General features: G+C 43.0%; 1 protein-coding gene across 1 annotated transcript in view; it reads right to left on the bottom strand.

The window, feature by feature from the left end:
- Positions 1-1,121: 1,121 nt before the first annotated feature.
- The window catches only part of DCC (DCC netrin 1 receptor), a 593,344-nt gene continuing 577,182 nt past the window's right edge, over positions 1,122-17,283 (bottom strand). Inside the window, exons 27-29 of the mRNA XM_067315554.1 lie at positions 16,832-17,044; positions 3,318-3,460; positions 1,122-1,338 (exon numbers count right to left, since the gene is read on the bottom strand). Coding sequence (XP_067171655.1) covers positions 1,249-1,338; positions 3,318-3,460; positions 16,832-17,044 — 446 coding nt within the window. The 3' untranslated portion in view covers positions 1,122-1,248. The remainder of the gene's footprint in view (positions 1,339-3,317; positions 3,461-16,831; positions 17,045-17,283) is intronic.

The following is a 17,283-nucleotide window of genomic DNA, read 5'->3' as shown; positions in this document are numbered from 1 at the left end:
CTCCCGGACTGCTGCCGATAGCAAGCCAGAAATATTACGCGGGGGGAAAAGCCCCCCTAATTCCTTCATCGGTTATTTACCAGGCCTCCGCGGTTCGTCTTTCTGGGCTCCTTTCCCACCTGTGGGAAGCGCTCTGCACTAACCACCACGACCCCCTCCATCTGAATTTCGGGTCACCTTCCCGTTCCAGCAGGCTCCACAGAGCGAAGGGGCAGCCGGTGGCCGAGCGGCGGCGTCCGCGGAGCTGAGCCGTCTTGCCGGAGGCAGAAAGGCGGAGGAAGGGTCGGGGAAACTTCTGGTGCGTTTTTCTCTTCGCCGCTGCTAACGGTGGCCCTAGCGGAGCTTCCAAATGTCATCACAGGGTGGGCTGGCACAAAGGCCACCCATACGCAGAAATGTTTTATTACAAGCTTAAGCACATAATTACTGTGTGTCAGAGAAGACTGCATATTATGTCCGCTTTTTGTAAGTATACGGTGGCTGGCTGGCAGCGTGCCACCAATGCAGATTTTTTTTACGTTCCCGGTTCTCTGTTTGCCATACGTAAAACACTAACTACGGGAGGATTTACAAATGCTTGCTAAAATGGCTGAATTTTACAGCAACTTGCTAACACCCACCACTTGTGCAAGATGAGTGGCTGAAACTACAAGAGAAACGAGTAATTGGTCTTTTCGTTTTGTGCTGTTGGGAAATTTTCCAGATTTTTGTGTGGTGGTCTGACTATTTGCTATGGGAGCTTTTGTATTCAGCAATAATACACAGGAAAACAAAAAGAGTGAACTACAACACTGTCTCATTATGGCATGGTCTATGCTTAAAAACGTACTTGCATGAGGTAAGACTAGACCTATACAAAGAGCTACAAACCTCTACTAAGTAAAACAAGTGAGTTAGTCATGACAACTTGAGCTCTACGAAGACTAGGAGATCAAAATGAGCAATCCAGTGGCATCAGCTACAACTCTGCTGCGATGATGTCATTTGCATTGGCAAAGGCCACATTTCCACCGCTTCAGATGCCAGATCTACAGTTATGTAACATTCTTCTTCTTCTTCTTCTTCTTCTTCTTCTTTTCTTCTTCTTGCTTTTTATTATTCTTTTCAGGACTTTTCAGGAATCTTCCTTGCACTGAAGGAATGGTGCCGAGAAGATGATGATTTCATGGGGTCGAGGACGTGTGGGGTATGCATGAAATACTGGTATGCTGCAATGCTCCTGGATAATTATCTATTCCTCAGTAGCTGTTAGAAGGCTGAGCCTGTGATAGCATTAAGTTGCTTCATTAGCCCCTCCAAACTGGCCATCTGTTCGCTCAGATCGTCCTGTTCATAAACCTGCAAGCGAGCAAACACACACAAACCAGCAGTCAGCGAGCGCTGCAACCCAACGCACCTCGGAAGAGTGCGGGAGGCCACGGAAAAGCCGAGGCCCCGAGTGGCACCTGCCGAGCCGCAGCGCCGGCCCAGAGGACCGTGCCGCAGGGCCTCGCCGCAGTCCCCGGGGACCTGCGTTATCCAGGACCGGGCTGAAACGTAAAGATTGAACAGGCAGGGCTTAAAACACGAGCTGAAGAAACATGAGCCCCATATGGAGGGGGCTGATAACATTTTCTGCCATGCAGCAGAGACATCAAATACTCATCAGAAAATGCCTTTTTTCAGGCAGGCTGCAACTGTTAATTACAAAGGTCTGGGTTTGCAAATAGCTGGCTTTCCTCAGCTCACATCAGTGGTTCCCAATTCCTGTCGTGGCCTTTAGTGGGAGAAGAGGATGGAGAACACTTTTCAGAAGATGCTCAGTACCTAACCGGACTGGAAAAAAAGGGAATGCTCTGAACTTGCAGCAAACCCTAAACTGATCAGCACTACATCATGTACCTATCGCTGGGAACCACTGACCTCACAAATTGCTAAGCCAAGAGTAAGAGGAATGAGTCTCTGCTTTCAAAACACTGAGAGGAAGCTCAAACATTAGTTATTTATGTGGGTTTTACAAGGTAGAAGATCTGTTAAGTGCTATAGGAGATCTGCAGTCCCCAAGGTGGGATGGAGTTAAGAGCAGGCAGCTTAAAAGAGCACTGGCAGATGTAAGCTTAAAAAAAGTTCCCCAAATTTTAGCTTTTATCCCCAAATTCTGAGCCCTGAGGAACTTGTTGCCTGCACCATTACTTCCTGCAACCACTCTCCCTCTTGTGGAGCTTGAGCAGTGTCTCTCCTGAGAAATAAATTGTGCTGCTGTTATAAAATAAGGTATTGAGAGCTGAAATTGCACTTTGTGTTATCAAATGTTCTGTGCTAAATTACTCTTTATACCAGTGGTTTTACCAAAGAGAGCCTTTTTATATTGTTTCCCTCTCCAGAAGACTCCATGTCTCCTACTTGCTCTGTGCAGGAGAGGCAGCAGCATTTGGAGAAAAGCTCAGCGCCGCAGTCGGGCTGCAGCAAGGTACATAATTACATTTCAAATATATGATTCCCTTTTTCCCAGCAAAATGTGAGAATCCTTCTGTAACTACATACAGAAATATATTTTCATGCTATTGATGGTGATAAACAGGAATAAAATGCCATTATCCTACATTTATAAGCCAGCAGACCAAAAATTCCCATATGCATGTCTAAATCAAAATTTTGATTTTCCCTTCAGCCAAGCAGAAAATGCAAAAGGATTCATTAACAAGATGCTGGACAAATCACTGCTATCATGCCTAGCAAAAAATTGTCCTGTGCAAGTAGATGAAAAGAGATGATATGCAACATGTATTTAATATATTTCTTTTTTTCCTTATTCCTTCTCTTTTGCACTGTTTCATCTTCTGGACGTGAGACCTTTCTCTAAGAGAGTCTTAACAGGAGTGAAAAGATTATTCTAATTTCACCATCTTTTCAGTTTCACTTATCTGCTTCTTCAATATTATTTTTCCTTCCATTATCGGCTATTACTCTATACTCATTCTTCCTGCCAAAATTATTTTCTTCCTTTATCGCATTTCTCGCGCCCTTTTTCTCTCCTCCTGGTATCTCGAGGAGCTCAAGAGGGGTTGTGTGAGTTGTCCCACGGACAATACTAACAGAGAATTTAAGCACTCTCTTCTTGTGTCACACACGCCAAAGTCCATTAAAGTCAAAGGAAAAGTTTTACTGACTGCCAGAATCTTTTACTACTTTCCTAATGGCTATCAGCTGTAGTGCAATACCTTCGGGAAGCAGGGACCAAGCATTAGCCCAAAATTACTGCACGGATTGACGATGGCCTAACGGGTCTCCGTGGCAAGGAGCTTTGCCAGGAGGCTCTGTCTGAAGGCAGGTCTTACGTTAGTGGGGTCCTCTGTCGGCTTGTGGCCCTCCTCGGAGACCTCCGGGGCCGTGGGCACCGACACCGGTAGCAGCGGTGATCTTGCCTTTCCTGCCAATCCGAGCGATGCCGTTTTCACCTGAGCCTTGGGAAGGTTAGGCCCTGAAAGAAGGAACCAAAGTCACAGTAAGAACAGATAGCTCTGAAAAGGGGAGCACAGGGCAGGTATTACAGGCAAAATACAACTGATTTATCTGGTTACCGGTGCTGCTTGCCTTTTCGGTTGTAAATGCACAATTCCTCTTCTAAATACACTTACGCTACTTCTTCCTAGAGGAGCACCAGAGCCAACATAAACCCTTTCTAAAAACTCTTCAATTAGATTTCAGATATAGCAGGCTTTAAAGCCTGTTGCTGTCCGCAGCGAGATGGACGTCCAAGACGTCTCAATGCTGCAGAAGAGCTGCCAGCCGCTTCTGCTGTTGGGTGGGACTGCCACGGGCTCGGCTGCCAAAAGGGACGCGCAGTTAGAGCAGCTTCGGGATTCTCTGTTGATGCTACTTTTTGAGGAAAAATGCTTTTTTGCAAAAACAACGTTTTCCAGATGGAAATTTAAATTTTCCTGGGAAAAATACCCCAGAAACTGGTATGCCGTGAAGATCATGCAAACCCTGGTCCCACGTCCCTGCCTGGCAGGGAACCGTCAGTCTAACGCCGTGTTTGGAAGGAGAAAGTGAGATTGGAGAGACAGGCGCAGCAGGCAGGCTGGGCAAAAGAGTTTTTCCTCTCTGGCAGTTCATTTCCACGCTTCTTGTCAACTTTTCTTTCTAACTCCCTCAAACTGACAGCAGCCCCTGAAGTGGGTCACTAAATGAGCTCAAAAAATTGTATTTTGCTTCTAAAAAAAAAAAAAGTCTTCTGACTTTTCATCCCAACTTGGACGGAGCGCAAAATATGGAATGGGTATTAAAATATGATTTTTTTTTTACAGCAGGGGACTTTCCTTTTTTAAACAACTCTGCTTGGAGTTTTTCCCACATCTAGCCCCGAGCAAGAGCACTGCTGTTTGGCCAAAGAGGCGCCAGCTCTAGCACAGTCTGAAGCATGACTCTTTAAAGATGCATTAACCGAGATGCCTTAGCTTTCTTCTAGTGGAAATTAGAAGAAGTCCTTTGTCTCTTTTAATGATTTAAAACGTCAAAGAATAAAAGCACTGTCCTAGCTGATCTGCCTCTGCTCAGTGCAATGTGCCTGACTCTGTGGAAGACGCTGCTGGAGACATAAGGGCTGCCAACAGAAATAGAAGCATAAATGGCATTGATTTTAAGCGCTCTGGGATAGTTTGAAAATTCAAGCTATCGTACAAAACCAAACCGAGATCGTGTATTAAAGAAATATGTCACAGATTCAAGGCTGAAACAGGGACGGCACTTTCAGGATTGCTTGCTGCCTGCCTAATCCTGCTCCCCCTGAAACTACAGCTTAAATATTCCCCCTACGAGCTGTGTCAGGCCAAACTCACGTCAGTGCCAGTCCTTTGTCACCTCTTCCACCACTTAGATCCCCCAACTCTATTCTTCCCCCATTTCCTCTATGGACCTTGAAGCACTTTGATGCCTCCTGGTGCCCTAAGGCCAGCTGGATGTTCATACGTTTAACAGGCAATCTCCAGACTGATACCTGCTCAGCAGAGTGAATCACATATTAGGGCTTATAAAATCCCTCAAACCATCCCCAGCAGTTAACAGGAGACCTTTGCTGGCACAGGCGATGACTTTAGACTCTTATGGGGCAGAGGTCCCGTTTCCACAGGACTTGAACAGGATTTTTATTCTGTTCATTCGACTCCCTTGGAAATCAAGACAAAAATAAATAAATAAATAAAAAACACTGGCCCAATAGCTTTTTTCTTTATATTCCCTCCACTATGATCTTCAGCAAGTTACGGTTATGCTGTCTCTTGCTGGGGCAACAGCTCAGCTAGCTCCACACTCGCCTCTGGAAACACCCAGCTTCCACGCAAAACCAAACTGTCTTCTCATCCGTCTTAAGTTTAAACATCCACTTGTTTTCCCTTCATCACTAGATTCCTGCCTGATTATCTCTATTTTTGCTTAAAGATCATTATCGGACCGTTAAGAGGAAGGCTCCCGAGCCCTGCATGGTGGTACCCGGGGATGAGGGCGGCGTAGGGAGGAAGGCAGCTGCTGCAGCTGGAGCGGAGCAGCGCTCCCCAGAGCCCAGCCAACGGCTGCCGGCCTGACAGCTTCTGTGCTCCTGCAGCTCGAGCGAGTAGCCAGGAGACAAAAGTTGCAGATTAATTTTCCGGTATTTCAAAGAACTGCGTTTACATTTTTAATTAGTTTAAGGCAGAGAAAACACAATGGAGCAGAAGAGAGAGCAAAATCCCTCCCTAAACGGAGCTGCCAACAGCACGTTCATTAAGAGTAAGTTCCAGTAAAGAACTGCAAGACAAGGGCAAAATGGGCAAGAGACTTGCAAATATAATCACTTTAAGGCTGAGAATCCTGCATAACTCAAGTTTAACTGAAGCTTTGGAAGCGTGAAAGCTCAACACAAACTCAAACAGATCGCCACAAAGATACGCTCGCTCCTCCAGCTCCCGTTCAATAGCTAAAAGACTTCTTTAATAACCGGGCCTTCAAACTTCCCTGTATCTCAGAGTAAGCATAGATACAGCTATCCCCAAAGATTCAATCTTCTAAGCGCTGCACATTCAAATCGTTTTATAAGAAAGGAAATGTTTTCCACTTTTTTCAGTTAACCAAAAGATTATTTCCCGAGAAGAAATGCAACCCCCCTCCCTTCCTTTTCAGCTTTTTAATGTTCTTTCTGATAACTCCAAACCAAACACAGGTTTCTTTACTGGCAGCAGTACGAGCACCCTGAAACGTCTGGGTGATCGAACGATTGCTGCTACGGAGCCGCGGCATCACACGTTATCTGGCAGCGCAAGAAAGCAGGCGGAGAAGAAACCCAGGCACCGCATGGCTCAGTGGCTGCAGGCCCTGAGCAGAAAAGTGCTCCTAAGCTTCTAAGTTTTGCTCAAGCTGGGCACAGATTGCTGTATCAGCTTGTGGGGCGTTTCGGCACAGAGCAGAAGGGGCACAAGATGCCCGAGCTGGGTTTAAGGCCCTGCGCTTGGGTTTTTTTGTGGCCGTTGTCTAGATCTCTGCTCTTTCCAGCTTTTCTGCTGGGAAAAACGAGCCTCACTGGGGACTTTCCAGCTCAGCTAATGTGACAGAGTGAAATAATGCAAGCTCAGTTTCCCCACATTGGTGTCTACACTGGGTATCGCACATCCTGCTGTTAAAGGTATTTGCACATAAAACATGGCATCTGGCCTCATGGCCATGCACACGCTAACATTTAGAATTAATTCCCAGTGCTGTTATCCGAGAATACCTGTCTGCTCACCGCTATATACCAGCCCTGAAGTGCTACACATCCAGCCGCTCTGAAATAAGCCCCGACTGCAATGTGCACCCAGCAGCTACACACTGCAGAGCAATGAGAGACGCAAGAGATGAATTAAAAAGAAAAGAAAAAAAAGAAAGAAAACAGAGATAAGAAGGTTGCATCACAGACAAATTAAACTCTAAGCTCACTGGGGCAGAGACTGTATGTAGCATCTCGACATTATTTTCCGAACCTTTTGAAAACACCTGCAGCACTCAGCGAAGAGAGAAACGGCAGCTGCGACTCCTGCAGCTGTTGGCTGTGTCATTATTTCTGTTCTAGTAGCACTCAAATGCCCTCCTAAAGACAGATTTACCAGCGTCCTATCACAGGAAATCTTGATTGGGTCCTGGGACATCACTGTCACATGAAGCATAAACAGTAAAATTGCAGAGGCACCGCATCGATGTTGTTTATTGGTTAGATAACGTACCATATACGCTTTTTTTATACAAGCGACTTCATATTGCGACTCGTTTGATCCTCATGGACTTGTGGAGAAGTAAATATTTGATGTAATGGCGAGGAGCTCATGTGAAATGCAGAATATGCTGCTGTTATAAAACTGTAAACCCCATGGTAAAAATCATGTTTCTCATATGTAACTCATTAATTGTAGCAATTGGCCTTAAAGACCTGCTTTTCTGCACAAAGACAGATGTTCCTGCCTGGATATTGTTAATGAGAAGCCATAATGATGATTAGTAAGTTCAGTTTGTGCATCTTTTTGCCCTTTAGCTCACAAAAGCAACAGGCAAACCATAAAGCTCGAAACTAAAGTGAAGCTGGGAAAACATTGCTTCCGTTTGGCTGTACATTTCCAGTTCTTTGGTGAATGTCTTAGAGCATTTTCAAAGCTAACGCCTGCAATACATAATTAGTACAACAGTTGAACCCCCTTCCCCCAAAGGATATTAAAAAGCCTGAGCAGGCCTCTCAATGAGGATTCTGGACACAGAAGGTTGACACGCCAAGTAAACTAATTTATGCAAATGAGTAGCTAATTAAATTAAAATCACTTTGGTTTCTAATGTTTTGCAATTCAGCAGGAGCCTCAAAAACAAAAAAAGCAAGCGTTGGAACCGCGGCCACCAGGGGCAGGGGATGACAACGCCGATCGGGCGTATTTCTGAGCAGCCACAGCACGAATTCACCGTTTCAAAGTTTTATTCTCTCAGTTGGGTTATTAAACACTTCGTTGGCTCATTAGTTACATAACATACGACTACCAGGTGCAAACTCCAGCTACCACTGCTTTTCAAAGGCCCATACTGAATGCATTACATTATCATCCTTTATATTTCAGGAGCATCGCACATTAGTGCGAGCCTGTTGTCAAGTCAAAAGGAAGCAATTTTCTAAATCTATATGCATTCGTGCATATCAGATCAGATGTTATGATGATGAACACTGAGTAAAAACAATACAGCACTCATTCTCTCGATAACAATACATCGGGAGAGCTACTTTTCATTATTTTATTTTACATTATGTCAAATTGGACAGGAGACATGTCTCCAGCCAGGAGAAAACAATTCATTTTAGTGGGAGGGTTCAATAATTCTGCTGTTCGTGTGGGTGTTTCTGGAGGTCAGTCCCTGGTAGCAGTGAGCACAGCGAGCTGGAAACTCAGGACGTATCAAAGGCAGCTATGTTCACACCCAATGGATCGGAGGTCCGGTCATACACAAAGACTGTTAATTCTTGTTTGATTCATGTGTTACAGACAATCTGAGTGATGATTCAAAACAGTGACGTGGGAAAAATAGTTGAACTGGAGAAAATGAATGCAAAAATTGATAGGAACTGGTTTAAGGAGTGATGGCAAGAAATCGTGCTCAATGGAGAAGTATTGGGGTAGGAAAAGGCTACCAATGGGGTTCCTCAAGTTCTGGATTTAGGACCAGGCCTTAATATTTTGATACATAAAATAGGTGTGTGATTATGAAATCTAGTCCTAGCCAAAGCATAGAAGGCTTCACTGTCCAACGCGTCAGGAGAACTGGAAGGGAGCTGGAACACCAGAAGCGGCACAGCGCGGCCCTTCCTGCCCCTCTGCTGCTCATGCCACCCACTGCAGCAGGTCAGTGCAACGGGGATCATGTTCCTTCATCTATTTGAAAGTGAGGGATGAGCCTCAGCTGGTCGTTTAGGCTCCCTCTGTAACCTGTGGAAAAAAGCACCTCCCAAAGTCTGTGGAGAGGTAGGATGAACTGTCTTCCCAAAGGGCCTCTCCTTCTCCTTGGGCTGCGCAATGACATGATGTGACTGGCATGGAGCAGACACCTATTCATCAGATTGCTAAAATTAGCTAAGAATGAACCATATCTTTGAGAATTAAGAAAAGGAAGTTTTGCCACAGAATCCGCTGGGCGCAAATCGGTAAGATTTGTAGTTTATCAGTTTCCCTCACCAGCTTGGACTAGGAGTTTTGTCAGTGGGTTCCTAAATGGCCTAAACACTCTGCTCTGCCTACGTTTTTATTCATAAGTAGAAGCCACTTTTCAGACATTTCTGGGAATATTGACGACACTGCTTAAATACCTTTTGCAAAGTCTCCAAATCCTATTATAGTCCTTTTCCACTTTGTTGTTGCCCATCCTTGTTTCCTGCAGCTTTGCCTTTTGACTCGGTCTGCATTTGGGCAGTCTTAATTCAACAGAAAATCTTGCTCTTGATTTCTCCTCTTGGAAGTTTGATCCAGTGTTACCCAGCTAACATTTGCGTTACCCTGTCTAAGGAGTTAGCCAAAAGGTGTTGTGAGTTGCTTCCACAAGGAGATACTGATCATGGATTTGAGCACTTGTTTGGTGAAAAAGAAGATGCACAGAGTCATTCTGGCTGGATTGTTTGAGTATTTTGCTGGCAACGCCGTGCCTCTCTTGGCTAGCTTCTGCTCCAAAACGTTCTCTCCCTTAGGTTATCTAAAAGGCTGTGCTTGTTCACACTGAGTTTGACTCCTCTCTGCTATTTTCTTTCACAGAAAAAAGCCTTCCCAAAACCATCATCAATGAAATAACTCATCTCCACCTATTCTGATTTCTGAACTATACAGTGGGATGCAAATAAGCTTTTGCTTTTGGAAGAACTAAAGTACTCCTTGAAGATGAATGGAGCCAAGAGGTATCCTGTATAATGGGACCATAAAAGTCAAGATAAGCTACAGAAGTCAGAAGGTGACGTCAGACTTGCAACTCAAAATAGACAATCTTTTCCTGCCCCCGTATCTCACAGCTTTTCCACAGTTTTTTCTAACCAACAGGACAAAGGCAAACACTGTCTGTGTCATTAACTAGGTCTGTTATGAAACAAAAGAAAAAGTAATTAAGATTTGCAGATGCAGAAGAATCTTCAATGACTCTGAAGAGATGCAGTGCTTAGGCCGTAGTTCTCAAAATTGAAGGGGACAATCCGGAAAATCAAAGTGATTTAAGAAATTCAGATGTCCCAGATGCTTCTGACAGTAACGAGGTTGGCAGCCTAAATTTCAGAGGGTGGGGAAAGAGCGCGAGACACCAATACAAAACTAGATTTTTCTCGTTAAGTAAGCAATCGTGGTGGGGTGTACTGCATATCTTGCAGTATGGAGAGGTAATTTTCCCATAAACATACAACAGAATATCACAAAAAGATCAAATGCCACTAACAGGTCACCTGGTATTTCCACCAGGAAAATGAGTGTTCTACCAGTTTAAATGGCTTGAAAGTTGAAACATAAAGATGAGAATAACATCTAGAGGTGAGTTTGCTTGTATCTCCATGACAGAGTGCTCCCATATAAGACAGTGCCTCTCGGGGGTACAGAATATGCAATTATAAGAAAAATATTATTTGATGACTCAGCTGTTTTACATTATAGGTGGGAAAAAAGAAAAAATAACATCTTTTGTCATGAAATGGAGTTTTAAAAAATGACTTTTGAGGTGATAATCAGTGGAGGCTTGGCTCATTCCACATGGGAGATACTTCTAAAAAGAGGTAAAGTTTAATTTAGGAATCTTTGCTATTAGGAGAAAAAAAGTAAAAAGAGAAATAGAACACAGAAAGAGGTCACTTAGTCACTTAAACATACAGTACTGAACAAGTAATGGGACTGTCTGTTGGGGAGGCTTTTGAACTAGCACTGATGAACCTCACATATTTTTATGTGCTAAGGCTTCAAAATAGGTATAGAAACTGTGAGTTTGGAAAGGACACTTCAAGACAAAAACAACAGCACAGGCTGCTCAGATACATTGAAATATGGGAGATACTTGGTATATTGTTTCTCTGTCTTCTCAGCTGCTCTTCATCAAAATGGAGCTCTACATTTTAAGAACTTGCAGTTATCTAAAAACATCCATTGGGCTTTTTTTAGTTTTTACTCTGCAGGATCCAGGCTGGGCGTAGAAACCAAGGTCAGTGCAAGAACTCCAAGCCCATGTCACATCAGAGATGTGTCTTCACACGTGTCCTTCATTTCCCCACTTTATGCCCTCACAGACTCTTGAGCCTCAAAGAACAAAATGTCTTTAATCTCTGCTGGAAATACTACGCAGGATAAGGAAGTGTCACGACACAAGTGACCACCTTTGGCTGCAATGCTTCAGCGGTAACAACCACAACCCCAAATAAATATGAATATTGCACATGCAGTGGAAAAAGCTTTACTCCTTTGCTTGGCAAAGGTGCAGAAATACAGGATCATAGACACTGCCCATCATTAAATCTTTCTATGCATTTACAGTATAATTATCCAGAAAAAATGGTTTTTTTAATGGTTTTACTGCTGCCTTGTATTGAAATAGCTCATTTATATCAAAGTGAAATCAGTTCATTTATCCAGACAAGCACCTAGGTCCACACTTAACTTTACACCTTCCAGCAGTCCCTTTGATTTTAATGAGACAACCAAGATGTCTAAAGTTATCTGCTTGCCCAAGTACGGGACTGGACTGGAGCCAGATTTCCCTGATACACAGGACTGACCCATTTGTGACCCTTCTCTATCCATGTATCTCAGCAGATTGCAGAAAGCTTGTTTTCGTAAAAAGAAACAAGGAAGACAAAACATTTGGAAGTTGAAGGTGGAGGGGCAGATAAAGGCTTACGAAAAAACCCAGTAATCTTCCTTGGAAGTTTTCATAGGTTTTCACTTGTGTTTTATATTGGCATGAGGAAATTATTACTGAGGGATAAATTTCCTTTAAAAAAGGACCCAGAATTTGGTTATGCAGTGACTTAATTAGAGCTAATTGATTGTTCAAAATAAATGCACTTGCGCCGCTCATAATTAACTCCGAGTGGATTAAACACTCTAAAAAACATTGTGATTATAAAGCGTAAATCTAGCACCAGAGGGTTCTAAATTTATGTCTCCCAGATTTGCCTGCTTTACAACGCAAAGGTTTATTCTTGGAGTTTCCCTCTCTAAACACTCTGCCTGAGAACTGATGTTCAAGACACTTGAGTAACAGCGATTTTGGTAATGCTCCCGAAAGCAGCAGTCTATTTTCAGCGCAGCCACGCGACTCTGAACCAAGAGGGAACATAAACGGTTGGAGGGAGCTTGTGGAACGGTTACTGGAAATCCGAGTCAGGGACGAACACCCACTTGCAAAAACACAGCCAGCCTTGATTTCTGTCCCAGGAAAATCCTGCTTCCTCTACAACAGCTCTGTATTGCAATCCTTGGAAGGACTTGCCATTCTTGTACTAAGAAGCAAGTTTCTCTGTACATGCAAGAGCAAGTTTACCAAGTAAAACAGCATCATTTCTACATTCACTTTTCTAACTATAAGGGCAATTTCAGGGTCTTCCGAGGTCCAAAATCCAAAAACTTACACAGTTCCTCTGCAGTGCAACCCTTCCCCTGAGCTCCCAGACCATGCCCAGTTTGGGGCACTCCTCACAGTGCAACAGGAGGAAAGAAAATCAAGCTCAATTTTGCTGTGCAATGAAGTGACTTTTCACTCTGGGGTATCCTAAATGTTGAATGAATATCCAGGAAGGCAAGAATTTGGTTTTCCAACTACACTTTTTTGGTTAAGTAGCAAGAGAAAAAAGGAAAATAGGAGAAAACAGAAATAGAAAGAAAGCAGCATTCTTACATTCTGACAAAAGATACCGGAGCCTCAGAAAGCTAAAGTTTTAGAACTGCAGCACAATATAAAAAACACTACTTCAGAGGCTGCATTTTCTATCACCTCACACTTGCTTCTGGAGAAGAAAAATGACCTCCTAATTCAGGTTCATTTAAAGTGCAGCTGATCATCAAGACCTAAAAGGAATTTTCATTTGCAAGGGGGAAAAAAAAATCCTTCCTGTCCATTTGTGGAATTTATGTCAGATCTATAATGCAATAAGCTCAACACTCCATCAAACATTTTCTGTTTAACCTGAAAGGGGACTAAGTCAAATCACTTATATGCCTATGTGCATGATTTGCAAAGAGAAGCGACTGCAGCCACGGTGGAGACTGGAAAGCTCACGGACAGATTCTCACGCTTTCAGAATAAGTATTGGGAACCTGAAGTGCTCTGTCACCAAGCAGTGATGAAAAGGTGAGATCTCCTATAAAATATCTACAAGAAGGGCTTAATGTGAAGAGTTCAGATTTACTGGGCTCAAGCGAAAAAAAGTGGGGGGAAAAAGCAGAGGAAAAATGGCAGATTTTAGCTGTGGATTAAGCCAAAGTCATGACCCAACAAACAGGAGCACAGCCTTTTTGATATTTATTCATGCCCTCACGGCAAAATCCCACGTCTGAAAAATGATCTATGTCTTTTTTATGAAACATAAGATAGAGTTTAACAGCTAATTATGCCACTACAGAGATATATTGAATGGGTAAAATACTAGAGGAGAGACCTCCTTTTAGCATCTAGTCAAAGTCAAGAAAAACCCCTCCGTTCATCCGGTCTCTGGGCAAGATCCAAAAAATAATTTAAATGCTAATATTGTGTGAGGGCCAGTGTTAGATGCCAACTCTAGAACTATAATCTAAACCTTCCTCCTTCAATCTTCTCGGTCAGCAGATGTCCAAAATCCCCTCCCAACACTTCCAAATCTGCGTTTCTGTGGAGCTGCGGCATGAGCTTGGCCATGGGGCAGGCAACGGGGTGGGCTGAGCACCTGATGAATCCACTATTTATTGCCCTATTTATTACATAGTACATGTAAAAATTTCTTCAGACTTAAAAAAAGTAGCAAAAATTAATTAATTCTATCTATCAGGTTGAGGAAAGCAACAGTTATTCTAACACGGGAATTTGCTACGAGCCTTTTAAGCCTGAGATGTCTCTAAGTGGGGTTTAATCAGCAGACGTGGTCCATAAGGCAATTTGTTCAGCTGGTCTGCAGGGAGCTTGCCCACCTTTGCTCATAGGTTGGTTCAAATCAAGAAATCCATCAAGAGCTCTGTAAAGTCAAAAATGTCTCCAAAATTTCCCTTCCGTGGGAAGGGATACCTTAGCGATATAACTACGGCTAAGATATCATGCTCATGGGTCGTATTAAGTTTGCAGAATTACCGGTGGAAGGCAGTGCTGTTTCTTGGACTTTTTTTTTAATGCTTTCTCTCCATTCCCTTTAACCTTCCAGTAGAATTAAAAAGGTGGCTCATCTCCCATTTTAAGTAAAAAGAATAGAGATTGGGGTTCCCGAGAGAAGGAATTCAGGAGTGGATACTGAAAGATCAATCTTGTTTTGAGTGTCTTTTAACTAGCATAAGGCCACAAAACACAGATTTTTTTACTGCTGAGAAACTAGACAATTATTAAGCTTAAAAAACATGCATTCAGTGCCTATTTCCAATACGTCCCCAAGCTTCAAAGCAATAAATTCATAAGTGCTAGGGGAAAAAATTGAAATTTCTAATGAAAAACTCTTGATACTGAAATGTAAGTAAAAAATACTGGGAAAAGTTACAAAATTAAGAAGTTTTTATTCTGGCTTTTGTACAAGTATTTGTATTTGGTGAAAATTCATCCTAACATAGACAGCCATCAATAATCAGTAAACCAAGACAGTCACACTAACGACCTCCTAAAAGCTTCTAAGCTGCTCTTAAATATTACATAAACCAAAAATTGGCCTCAATACAAGCACGTACAGGGCCAGAACCAGTTCTACATCTGCCTGAAGGCACAAGTATAAGTTAATGCTCACAAAACAAACTTTTCTAGAAAGAATTGGTAAGGGCAATAAAATCAGTCTGGCTAATGACTACGAGGACAAGTGTACCATATAGACCATACAGAGAGAAAAAATAGATAGCTCTGACACTACAAAATAGCAGGGGGAAGATCAGAAATGAAGTTACACAAAATTCTAAGAGGCAGAAATTGCAATTTTAAAATAACAGCGAACACAATAATTTAAATACCATGTACCACCCAGCAATACATTTTCATTTATGTGACCGAGTCCAGCACAGCACAATTTTCCATTGCTTTATCAGCCATAATACAGAGCATTATCACTTCCAGGTCTAAATTTTGCCTAGTAACAAAGTCCTACCCCTTGCCTGTAAGAAACATTGCATCTTCTACAGCAAGATTACTTATCGAAAAAAGGCAATTTTATCAGGATGACAGGGTTATTTATGAAGATTAGTAACATGCTCCGACTTCCTCTTTCTATCCTTCCCACCAATAATAATGATTAAATGGTAAACCCTGATTGATTTACAGGACAAATAGCTCTTTTGAGGTAACTATGCTTACTCACTAGAGTAAGACAAGTAGAGTTAGACCCTCATAAAGTAAAATGCTGTACTACATAACGGTGAATGGACTCTATTATATATTAAAAATAATTCAGCTGTACTGCTTGGCAAAAGCATTTCTCCAACAAATAAGGATTTACCTACTTCTGTCTGCTGTCAGAAACTGGATTACTTGCTGATGGATAGCAGGTACTTCCAGTAAAAATGCAGAGGTTTCTTGGTAGCTCTCTTGTTGCAAACATGGAACTGACATACGTTGTAGGGGAAGAAAACTGCATTTAGAAAGACGTATCACACAGGAAAGAGTAAAGCTGAAAGCTCAAAGGTTTTTTGAGCCAGACTGGGTGTTATTCAACCTAACGGAGTAAACAGCTAAAATGAAATACCAACCTGCAAACTCTTTTTTTTGCCTTAGTAATTCTAGTAGTTACTGCGACTACATCAAATAGCGATACTCAAGTAATACCAGTTCACAACAACTCTAGCGCTGGGCGTACGTTGTGATCCAAGCATATACCGTATATATTATGCACGCGGTCTCACGCGATCTGGCGGTGAAGAGTTTTAAAGCAGCTCTCCAGAAACGGCGCCGCTCAGGAAACCAAGCCAGAAGCGAAGCCAGGCGCTGGCGAGGCTCAGGCCCCTGCCCGCTGCCGTGCCCCCCACCCCAGCACAGCTGCCACCGGCGTTCTGCGCTCCTGCCACCGGCGTGTTTGCGACCGGCGAGCACGGCCCGTTCGCCCCTCTCTGCTTGAACCCACGGACTTAGGGAGGCAATGAATGAATGTTTCGCTATAGCCATATATAACCACGTAATCTAACCCTGACAATAGCCTGCGGCTTCAATCAAAGGGGGCACTGTTCTATGACCATTCTTTTTAAAATAGTATTTTTTTCCTGTTCCTTGCATGCTTGCTATTAAATTTTTAAGTACTTTGCACACTGGAGTGGATTGCAGTCAGTTCTTTTCCAGCATACATAAATAGTCCTTTCATTATCAAAAAGGCAAGCCTTGAAACAAGAGTCAAGCATTTGGCATTGCTTCAAGTTATTGTAGCACAACAGGAGACTGGAAACAAGACCAAATGATTAATTTGGCATCTCATTTATTTCATTTTCATCACTTACTGGTTAACTCTGATTTTAAGCTATTGCCTTGTCCCGAATTTTTATTCCAGATTGTCAGAATGAAATACTGGATTATTACCATAAAACTGCATATATCCACTCCCCATTCTGTGAGCACTTAAAGATATTCTTCAGGGTATGGGACAGCCTTGCGCTCTGTATCTTTCTCCTGAACTGAAGGGCTGTGGTGCCACAGACTTCTCCCCCGTCATCCTCACCTGTTTGAGAGAGAAGCGGCGTGTAAGGGACTTTCGGTTCTATTGCACTCATCGGTGGAGGTAGCAAGGGGTTGGCAAAGCTGCGCAGAGGGTGCGTGGGGCGGACGCAGGCCGTGGGGATCGTCCTACTCGGGGCATCCTCGGTGCTTGAGTGTTCGGGCTGCGTCGGCGGTAGCAAGGACGGCTGCTGGGACGCCGGGGCTTCGTTTACAGCTGGAAGAGAACATTAAAAAACAGTAAGACAAAAACCCAAGAATTATTACTGGGGTGTTTTTTAAGACTTATTTCCTACTTTTATGATCATTTTCAACAGAAGGTAAAGCATTAGCCTCCGATCTCCAAGAAGCTGCAGGAAGCATGTAAACAAATTTCTATCAAAAGTTATTGGCAGATGAATTAAAAAAACAGATGTTCCTCAGAGCAGCCATGTGCCAGCTGAAGTGCAATAAATC

Source organism: Apteryx mantelli, chromosome Z (genome assembly GCF_036417845.1).
Source record: "Apteryx mantelli isolate bAptMan1 chromosome Z, bAptMan1.hap1, whole genome shotgun sequence".
Lineage (NCBI taxonomy): Eukaryota > Metazoa > Chordata > Aves > Apterygiformes > Apterygidae > Apteryx > Apteryx mantelli.
The sequence above is the reverse complement of the archived record's forward strand: the minus strand, read 5'-3'. Positions and strand labels throughout refer to the sequence as shown.